At 52.5% G+C, this 11465-nt stretch overlaps 1 protein-coding gene across 1 annotated transcript in view; it reads left to right on the top strand.

The window, feature by feature from the left end:
* Nucleotides 1-509: 509 nt before the first annotated feature.
* Nucleotides 510-11465, top strand: part of LOC138516998 (fibroblast growth factor 18-like) — a 351444-nt gene continuing 340488 nt past the window's right edge. Inside the window, exon 1 of the mRNA XM_069632498.1 lies at nt 510-5977. Within this exon, the coding sequence (XP_069488599.1) occupies nt 5946-5977 (32 nt within the window). The 5' untranslated portion in view covers nt 510-5945. The remainder of the gene's footprint in view (nt 5978-11465) is intronic.

Genomic DNA, 11465 nt, shown 5'->3' with positions numbered 1-11465 from the left:
GTTTACTTCTTCCTTGCTACTTCATTTCCTCTATATTTCCCTCTCCACAAATGTTCGGAACCCCCGCCTTTTCTCAATTCCCCGGTGGCGCCCCCCTCCCTCCTCCCGCCCATCACATCACTCTTCCTCCTTCGGTCTTTTATCTTCTCGCACCCGAAATGAACGTCTGTCCCAAGTCTGTCCCAGACTTCAGAAGTGCCCTGGCAGTGAGTCAAGCGTCTCTCACACACACTCACTCACCTGGGGCCGTGCACCTGCCCCCCCCTGCCCACCCCTAGGCAGAGCCAGAGTGGGGAAGGCCGCCCCGCCCATCCACGGGGGATCACCGCTTTTCTCAGGTGTCTGGGGTGACCCGGGGAAGCGGAGCCGGGTCATGGGTGGGACCTCTAGGGCATGGCATGGCAACCGCAAGCCCTCCCCCAGCAGAGCGGCGGCGAGGCTTCCCCGGGCAGAGGCTGCCCCTTAAGAAGAGACGCCTGCTGCGCTGCCCTGCCAGAGCCTGGCACCATCGCTGCAGGGGAGACTCCGGTGCCAGCGCTGCCAGGGGAGAGGATAACTGCCGCACTGCCAGAGGTGCTGCAGGAGAGCCCGGGTGCCAGCACTGGCACTGCCAGGGGAGACACTGGTTCCCGCACTGCCTGGGTGCTACTGCTGCCCGCACTGCCGGAGAGCCACCGGAACCCAAAGTGCCAAGGGACACACTTCTACCCACGCTGCCAGGAGTGCTTCTGGCACACCGACTGCACGGAGCCCCAGTGCCAGCACTGCAGGAGGGGTGGGCACCGGTAGGAAAACTGCCTGGGGACCTCCTGGCACTGCCACTGGAGGAGAGCCGCACTGCCCACACTGCCTGGGGACCTCCTGCCACTGCCACTGGACGAGAGCCGCACTGCCCACACTGCCTGGGGACCTCCTGGCACTGCCACTGGAGCAGAGCCGCACTGGCCACACTGCCAGAGAGAATCACGGGTACCTGCGCTGCCAGAAGAAGCACTTGGGCCTATACAGCTGGAGGGAGACCTGTGCCCACTCTGCCAGGAGAGCCTCCTGTGCCCACACTGGGAAGAGGGCATAAGAGACAGGAAAGCCCACGGTGCCCAGCCTTCTCGGGAGCACGTGAGATGCGGCTCAGCGTTGCCTCCATGTGAAGGGGCCCGCGTTGCACTGCCAGCCGAGGGTGGGGTGGGGGGCTGAGGGCACTAAGACCCCCTTTACTTGGAGCCCCAGAACGTCCTCAACAGCGCCTGCTGCCTGGATCTGAACTCACCGAAGGTTTGGGACTTCCGGCTGCCGGAGAGAGGAGGCGGCAGTGCACACAGGGGGCTGGCTGGCTGCTAAGTACTCACTCCTATGACTCACCCTCCTTACCTGAATGATGACCCACTCCTCCACCCTGCCTCACTGATAGGTACCTCAAGTACTCACTACTCCAGCCTGCTTTACTGATTGGTACCTCAAGTACTCACTCCTCCACCCTGCCTCACTGATAGGTACCTCAAGTACTCACTCCTCCACCCTGCTTTACCTCAAGTACTCACTCTTCCACCCTGCTTTACTGATAGGTACCTCAAGTACTCACTCCTCCACCCTGCTTTACTTATAGGTACCTCAGGTACTCACTCCCCCACCCTACTTTACTGATAGGTACCTCAAGTACTCACTCCCCCACCCTGCTTTACTGATAGGTACCTCAAGTACTCATTACCCCACCCTGCCTCACTGATGGGTACCTCAAGTACTCAGTCCTCCACCCTGCCCTACTGTTAGGTACCTCGAGTACTCACTACCCCACCCTGCCTCACTGATAGGTACATCAAGTACACGCTCCCCCACCCTACCCTACTGCTAGGTACCTCAAGTACTCACTACTCCACCCTGGATCACCGATAGGTACATCAAGTACTAACTACTCCACCCGGGCTTACTGATAGGTACCCCAAGTACTCACGAATCCACCCTTGGCTCACTGATCGGTACCTCAAGTACTCGCTCCCCCACCCTGCCCTACTGTTAGGTACCTCAAGTACTAACTACTCCACCTGGGCTTACTGATAGGTACCTCAAGTACTCAGTCTTCCACCCTGCTTTACTGATAGGTACCTCAAGTACTCACTACCCCACCCCGCCTCACTGATAGGTCCCTCAAGTACTCACTACACCATCCTGGCTTACTGATAGGTATCCCAAGTGCTCACGAATCCACCCCTGGCTCACTGATAGGTACCTCAAATACTCGCTCCCCCACCCTGCCCTACTGTTAGGTACCTCAAGTACTAACTACTCCACCGGGCTTACTGATAGGTATCTCAAGTACTCACTCCTCCACCCTGCTTTACTGATGGGTACCTCGAGTACTCACTACTCCACCCTGGATTACTGATAGGTACATCAAGTACTAACTACTCCACCCAAGCTTACTGATAGGTACCCCAAGTGCTGACTGCCCCACCCTGCCTCACTGATAGGTGCCTCAGTACTCACTACTCCACCCTGGCTTACTGATAGGTACCTCAAGTACTCACTCCTCCACCCTGCTTTACTGATAGGTGCCTCAAGTACTAACTACTCCACCCGGGTTTACTGATTGGTACCTCAAGTACTCACTCCTCCACCCTGCTTTACTGATAGGGACCTGAAATACTCACTACTCCACCCTGGATTACTGATAGGTACCTCAAGTACTCACTCCTCCACCCAGCTTTACTGATGGGTACCTCGAGTACTCACTACTCCACACTGGTTTACTGATAGGTACATCAAGTACTAACTACTCCACCCGAGCTTACTGATAGGTACCCCAAGTGCTGACTGCCCCACCCTGCCTCACTGATAGGTACCTCAAGTACTCACTCCTCCACCCTTCTTTACTGATAGGTACCTCAAGTACTCACTACTCCACCCTGCCTCCCTGACAGGTACCTCAGGTACTCGCTGCCCCACCCTGCCTTCGAGGGCACACTCATTCCAGATGCCTTGTTGCCTAGACACCAGTATACTGGGACAACCTCGCTTCCCCCACCTGTCTGATATAGGGACGGGCTGCCTTCTCCCATTTGTATGATATAAAGACAGACTCTCCTCCCTCACCTGTATGATATGGGGACAGGATGCATTCCCTCACTTGTATGATATAAGGACAGACTGCCTTCACTCGCCTATTTGATATAGGGACAGGCTGCATTCCCTCGCCTGGTTGATATAGGGACAGGCTGCCTCCACTAACTCTGTTGATATAGGGACAGGTTGCCTTCCCTCACCTGGTTGATATAGGGACAGGCTGCCTCCACTAACGCTGTTGATATAGGGACAGGCTGCCTTCTCTCACCCTGTATGATATAAGGAAAGGCTGCCTTCACTCAACTGGCTGATATAGGGACAGGCTACCTTCCCTCACCCGGTTGATATAGGGACAGGCTGTATCCCCTCACCGGGTTGATATAGGGACAGGCTGCATTCCCTCGCCTGGTTGATATAGGGACAGGCTACATTCCCTCACCTGTTTGATATAGGGACAGGCTGCATTCCCTCACCTGGTTGATATAGGGACAGGCTGCATTCCCTCACCCGGTTGATATAGGGACAGGCTGCCTCCACTAACTCTGTTGATATAGGGACAGGCTGCATTCCCTCGCCTTCTTGATATAGGGACAGGCTGCATTCCCTCACCCAGTTGATATAGGGACAGGCTGCCTTCCCTCACCCGGTTGATATAGGGACAGGCTGCATTCCCTTGCCTGGTTGATATAGGGACAGGCTGCATTCCCTCACCTGGTTGATATAGGGACAGGCTGCATTCCCTCACCTGGTTGATATAGGGACAGGCTGCATTCCCTCGCCCTGTTGATATAGGGACAGGCTGCATTCCCTCACCTGGTTGATATAGGGACAGGCTGCCTCCACTAACTCTGTTGATATAGGGACAGGCTGCATTCCCTCACCCGGTTGATATAGGGACAGGCTGCCTTTCCTCACCTGGTTGATATAGGGACAAGCTGCATTTCCTCACCTGGTTTATATAGGGACAGGCTGCCTTCCCTCACCCAGATGATATAGGGACAGGCTGCATTCCCTCGCCTGGTTGATATAGGGACAGGCTGCATTCCCTCACCTGGTTGATATAGGGACAGGCTGCATCCCCTCACCTGGTTCATATAGGGACAGGCTGCATTCCCTCACCTGGTTGATATAGGGACAGGCTGCATTCCCTCACCTGGTTGATATAGGGACAGGCTGCATTCCCTCACCCTGTTGATATAAGGACAGGTTGCATTCCCTCACCTGGTTGATATAGGGACAGGCTGCCTTCCCTCACCCGGATGATATAGGGACAGGCTGCATTCCCTCGCCTGGTTGATATAGGGACAGGCTGCATACCCTCACCTGGTTGATATAGGGACAGGCTGCATTCGCTCACCGGGTTGATATAGGGACAGGCTGCATTCCCTCACCTGGTTGATATAGGGACAGGCTGCATTCCCTCACCTGGTTGATATAGGGACAGGCTGCATTCCCTCACCCGGTTGATATAGGGACAGGCTGCATTCCCTCACCTGGTTGATATAGGGACAGGCTGCCTTCGCTCACCTGTCTTATAAAGGGATAAGATGTGTGCCCACTCACTGCTCACAGACTAAGAACAGACTGCCTCCCCAGAGAGAGGACAGAAGAGCCCTTACACTCCCCACACCCTCTGTAGCCTCCCTCGCTTTCCTGCCCGCACCCTACATGGTCCCCGGCTTTACCCTGGCCACACCCACATCTCATGCAGATCCTATATGGTCCCTGCTGTGCCCTTGTCTTCTGCACACTTGTTGCCTGCCATTTACACATGAGCATCACATGGTCCCCAGCTTTACCTTTGACCTCTGCTCATCTCTCAGCCATTGACATAAAGTCCCTGAAAGGTCCCCAGCTCTACCCTTGCCACCTGCCTATGGTCCCCAGCTCTACCCTTGCCACCTGCCTATGGTCTTCAGCTCTACCCTTGCCACCTGCCTATGGTCCCCAGCTCCACCCTTGCCACCTGCCTATGGTCTCCAGCTCTAGTCTTGCCACCTGCCTATGGTCCCCAGCTCTACCCTTGCCACCTGCCTATGGTCTTCAGCTCTACCCTTGCCACCTGCCTATGGTCCCCAGCTCCACCCTTGCCACCTGCCTATGGTCTCCAGCTCTAGTCTTGCCACCTGCCTATGGTCCCCAGCTCTACCCTTGCCACCTGCCTATGGTCTTCAGCTCTACCCTTGCCACCTGCCTATGGTCCCCAGCTCTACCCTTGCCACCTGCCTATGGTCCCCAGCTCTACCCTTGCCACCTGCCTATGGTCTTCAGCTCTACCCTTGCCACCTGCCTATGGTCCCCAGCTCTACCCTTGCCACCTGCCTATGGTCTCCAGCTCTAGTCTTGCCACCTGCCTATGGTCCCCAGCTCTACCCTTGCCACCTGCCTATGATCTCCAGCTCTAGCCTTGCCACCTGCCTATGGTCTCCAGCTCTACCCTTGCCTGCCACCTGCCTATGAATTGCTCACTTACTCGGGTGCCATGTAGGTTCCTCGGCTAGACTCCTGCCTTCTGTTTATTTGCTGCCTCTTTACCCATACACATTCCTGGGCTCCAGCTTTACCCTGGCCTCCTGCCTATGGTCTCCAGCTTTACCCTGGCCTCCATTGGCCACATCGCATTTGAGGCCAGATAAGGAAGCCCGGCCCGTCCAGTCTGCCCACTTCTTGCCCGCCGCTATTCGCCCGCAGATCATACATGGTCTCCAGCTCTACCCCTGCCGTCTTCCGCCTCTGCCACCCTTCCTCTTGGCAAGCATGGGCGCCCTCTGCTCGCCTCCCCCTCTAGGCTGAGGAGGCGGCCCTTCGGGGAGGGAGCGGCTGGGGTGCCTGACCTTTCGCTGGGCACGGAGCTGGCTGCTGGCGCGGATCCGGGACCGGTGCGCAGGATGCAGCCGCTGACGTCCACCCTGCTGGGCCTGTAAGCTTTTCCACTCGCCGCTTTTTCCTTTGCTCTGCATGGAGTCTGCAGTTCTGTCTCATTAAGGTGACATGTGTGCTCGTGGCCGCGCCTCTGCGCGCGACCTGCTCTGCTCAGCCTTTGCCATTAGCTGCTGGTGCTGGGTGGGGGTGTGAGTGTGTGTGTGTGTGTGTGGGGAGGGGGTGTCATGGGCCTCAACTACGCATTGGTTGGGGATCACAAGCTTAATACTCCTTGAAATGGGCCAGCGGGTTAATGCACGTGCTGCAGAGATCTGCAGGCAACTAGTAGGTCACATGTGGCACAACACTAGGCAAAATGTGCATCGGGAAGCCTACAGGTCAGAGATTCCATCCTCACTGAGACAGCCCAGGGGGTTCAGCCACCTGCTGCCGAGATATGTGCAACAACATCGTAGCTCACCCCTTTCCCCCTCGTGCCTCGCACTTAATTCACCCGAATTCATGAAAAAGCTGTGAAGGGTCAGGTGCCCCGACGCCTCCGCCTCCGCCTTGCCTTGGTGGCACTAGGACGCGGCTGTGCCCGTAATGGGCATCTATGGCGCTTGCCACAGCGGAAATATATCTGAGTAGACCTGCTAAAGACATGATGTGTGTCCAGCCTGAACACCACGGCATCCAAACCCAGTTAAATAGCTCAGGGGGATAATGCACCCTCTGCAAACATCTGTGGGGTACAGGTGCCAGAGCCAGGAAGGCAGCACTGGAGCCTAATGCCCCTGTCTCAAAGCGTTCAGTGTAACCTGCATCCCAGCGGGCCAGCACAGTGTGTTGTGCACCTGCGGTAGACATCAGTGTTTCTGCAATTCACAGGTTCTATTGTGGTGGTGGGGTCCCCACGGCCAGACTGTCTCCCCCCACGCCCCAGGCCCAGTGCACAACCACACAACATAGCGTAACCACACAACTTGACTACGTGAGATGTATTCCGAGGTAAAGCCCCTCCCGCGCACCCAGAAGAGTGCCCCTGCTTTCACCTACTGGCAAGATAGTGGCTACCTAAAGGGACGCCCAGGGGAGGGGACTATCACCTTTCTGCTGGGGAGACCCCCCTCTTCCCTACGTCCTTCCATCTGTTCCTATCACAGGTTCAGTTTTCGTTACTTATAATCTCAACGCGTAACTCCATGACTACGAGCCCCTCTGATACCTCCAGGGCAACGGGCTGGTCTGGGAAACAAGGCAGCTCCGAGGAGCATGGGTTCGATACCCATTCTGCACCTAGAGGCATGTCATGAAACAATTTTACAACCTACCCTGGTTCCTGATGCGCTCTATGGACAAACCCTGGAAGGTGGCACAGATAGGACTTTAGCAGAGGTCTGCAACCTGTGGCTCTCCAGATGTTTTGGACTACGACTCCCATGATCCCTCACTGTTGACGGGAGAGACAGCACAACTTTGCACAGGTGCAAGGGCAAATCTCCGCAGTATTAGCACTAGGGCAAAGTTTGTCCTATTTTTAAAAACACGAGGACGCATTAGAAAACCATTGCAGCATGACGAGTGCAGTTTGGCATATTATAAGCACGAAGGCCAACTTTGCTGTAGTGCTTAAACAGAATGGAATAGCACTAGGGAAAACTTTGCCCTGATGCAATAAATGCATAAAAAATCTTTCTTTTTTTACAGTAGTGCAATTTTTGCCCTGGTGCTTATAACATGCCAAACTGCACTTGTTGTGGTGCAATTGTTTTCTAATGTGTGCTATCATTTTTTTAAATAGGGCAAACTTTGCCCTAGTGCCAATACCGTAAACTTTGCACGTGCACCGGGGCAAAGTTTCTATAATCTGGCCCCTGGCCTGTTTATGACCCTGGGATCCTGGAAACCATCCTATCCTCCGCTAACCGACAGGCCTCCTGTTGCGCTACCCTGCTCATTCCCACCGCTCTCCAGGGCACTGGCAATTCGCTTCCTCTCGCAGGCGCAGAAATGATAAGACCACATCAGAAGGGCCTCTGCATACCTCCTGCAAGCAGTGCAAAATAGCAAATGACGCCCCTCTCCCCCTGCCCTGCTGTGTCTCTCATCTTAACACAACCAGCTTCTCCCTGCCACAAGCCTTTGCCATGAAGGTGATCTGCCAGCCTTACTGTTGCCCAGGACCTAGAGCTCCTTCCATTCCATGCCGATCAGTTTCTCTTTCTTCCACTAGCCATTGGGATGTACTCCGAGACTCCACATTCTACCATCGCTTGCCGGGGGTAAAAGGAATGGGTTATCGTGGCATGCAGGTGGATTCCGCGGGAACCCATCATTAATGCTGCCCGCAAAGCGTAGGTTGCGGGCAGCGTTTACATTTTCTCTAAGCAATCAGACCAAAAAAAGCGAGGGTCCTCTAGCACCTTGAAGCGTCTCTTGTGCTCGATGGAATGACCAATAATGATCTCAGACCCAAATAACCAGACAGACTCAAAGAATATGGAAAAGCACTACTTTCAATAATACCATAAAAATAAAGTAGCGCAATCTGGCAAATTATATGATATGATATGGCTTTTAGAACAAGGGTTTCTAGTCATGAAATAACAGGCAGTAATTCATGCACTCACACCCAAGTGTGATTATACAAAGGTTTTATACCTCGGAATGCAGTATCCCCAGAATGCAGAATCCCCAGGGTGTAGTGTCCCTGGAATGCAGTGTTCACGAAATGCAGTATTCCCAGAATGCAGTATCCCTAGAGTGTATTATCCCCAGAATTCACTATTCTCAGAATGAAGTATTCCCGGAATGCAGTCTTCCAAGAGTGTTGTATCCCTGTAATGCAGTATCCCCAGAATGCAGAATACCCCAAATGCAGTATCCCCAGAATGCAGCATCCCCGGGATGCAATTTACCCAGAATGCAGTATCCCCAGAGTGTACTATCCCCAGAATGCAGTATCCCCAGAATGCAATATACTCAGAATGCCATATCCCCAGAATGCAGTATCCCCAGAGTGTATTATCCTCAGAATGCAGTATCCCCAGAGTGCAGTATCCATAGAATGCAGTATCCCCAGAATGCAAAATACCCAGAATGCAATATCCCCAGAATGTAGTGTCCCCAGAATGCAGTATCTTTAGAATGCAGTATCCACAGAATGCAGAATCCCCAGAATGCAGCATCCCTGGGATATTCCCAGAATGCAGTATCCCCAGAATGCACTATCCCCAGAATGCAGTATCACCAGAGTGTAATATCCCCAGAATGCAGTATCCCCAGAATGCAGTATCCCCAGAGTGTAGTATCCCATGAATACAGTATCCCCAGAGTGTAGTATCCCCGGAATGCAGTATCCCCTGAATGCAGTATCCCCAGAATGCAATATCCCCAGAATGTAGTATCCCCGGAATACAGTATCCACAGAATGCAGTATCCACAGAATGCAGTATCCCCAGATTATAGTATCCCCAGAATGCAGTATCCGCAGAATGCAGTATCCCAGAGTGCAATATACCCAGATTGCAGTATCCCCAGAATGCAGTATCCCCAGAATGTGAATGCCGAGAATGCAGTATTCCCAGAATGCAATAAACCAGGAATGCAGTATCCCCAGAGTGTAGTATCCCCGGAATACAGTATCCCCAGAATGCAGTATCCCCAGAGTATAGTATCCCCAGAATGCAGTATCCCCAGAATGCAGTATCCCTTGAGTGCAATATCCCCAGAATGCAGTATCCCCAGAATGCAGTATCCCCAGAGTGTAGTATCCCATGAATACAGTATCCCCAGAGTGTACTATCCCCAGACTGCAGTAGCCACAGAATGGAATATACCCAGAATGCAGTATCCCCAGAATGCAATATACCCAGAAAGCAGTATCCCCAGAATGCAGTATCCCCAGAGTGTGAATGCCCAGAATGCAGTATCCCCAGAATGCAATAAACCCAGAATGGCGTATCCCCAGAGTGTAGTATCCGCAGAATGCAGTATGCCCAGAATGCAATATACCCAAATTGCAGTATTCTCGGAATGCAGCATCCCTGGAATGCAGTATCCCCAGAGTGTACTATCCCCAGACTGCAGTATCCCCAGAATGCAATATACCCAGAATGAAGTATCTTTACAATGCAGTATCCACAAATTGCAGTATCCCCAGAATGCAGCATCCACGAAATATTCCTGGAATGCAGTATTCCCAGAGTGCAGTATCCACAGAATGCAGCACCCCACGAATATCCCCAGAATGCAGTATCCTTAGAATGCAGAATCCCCAGAATGCAGTATCCCCACCCGAAGTGTACTATCCCCAGAATGCAGTATCCCCAGAGTGTAGTATTCCCAGAATACAGTACCCCCAAAATGCAGTATCCCCGGAATGCAGTATCCCTGGAATGCAGTATCATTAGAATGCATTATCCACAGAATGCAATATCCCCAGAATGCAGCAACCCCAGAATATTCCCGGAATGCAGTTTCCCCAGAATGCTGTATCTCCAGAATGCACTATCCCTGGAATGCCAAATGCCGAATCCCCAGAATGCAGTTTCCTTAGAATGCAGAATCCCCAGCATGCAGTATTCCCACAATGCAGTATTACCAGAATGCAGTATCCCCAGAGTGTATTATCCCCAGAATGCAGTATTTCCGCAATAAAGTATTCTCAGAATGCAGTATCCCCAGAATGCAGTATTCCCAGAATGCAGTATCCCCAGAATACAGTATTCCCAGAATGCAGTATCCCCAGAATACAGTATCCCCTGAGTGAAGTGTCCCCAGAATGCAGTAGTCCCGGAATGCATTATTCCCTGAAAGCAGTATCTCCGGAATGCAGTATCCCTAGAATACTGAATCCCAGAATGTAGAATCCTTAGAATGCAGTATCCCCAGAGTGTAGTATCCCCAGCGTGTATTGTCTCCAGAATGTAGAATTCCGGGAGTGCAGTATCCCCAGAATGCAGTATTCCCAGAATGCAGTATCCCCAGAGTGTATTATTCCCAGAATGTAGTATTCCCAGAATGCAGTATCCCCAGAGTGTATTATTCTCAGAATGCACTATTTCCAGAATGCAGTATCCCTAGAATGCAGACTCCCCAGAATGCAGTTTGTTTGTTTGTTTATTTATTTATATAGCGCTCCACACCCAGAGGTATCTGGGCACGTTCCAAGATATTTGCAGATAACACAAGTAACATGTGGGATCAAGTACATAGTAGATTAGATACAGGACAGTCTTTACATTATTTACACAAAGACATTAGCAATAATATACATCAGAAATATACAAAGCCAGTTTACAAAAACAAGATAGTGAACTAGCTGGCAATGTCAGTGTCATGTTGGAGACGGTCAAGGATCCTAAGCAAGGAGCCAGCTTTTGGTGTTTTTCCTAAAGCTATCAAAGGACTGGTCTGCTCTTAAGGTTGTAGGCAAGGAGTTCCACAGCTGAGCTGCCAAGACAGGATAGCTGCTGCCCCCTACTTTCTTCAGCTTATATCTGGGGACCTTTAGGCAGAATTAGTGCGCAGTCCTGGTGGGG

The sequence above is a fragment of the Ambystoma mexicanum genome, chromosome 6q (assembly GCF_040938575.1).
Source record: "Ambystoma mexicanum isolate Mex_15411 chromosome 6q, UKY_AmexF1_1, whole genome shotgun sequence".
NCBI classification, from domain to species: domain Eukaryota; kingdom Metazoa; phylum Chordata; class Amphibia; order Caudata; family Ambystomatidae; genus Ambystoma; species Ambystoma mexicanum.
This window is presented reverse-complemented; position numbering and strand designations above follow the sequence as displayed.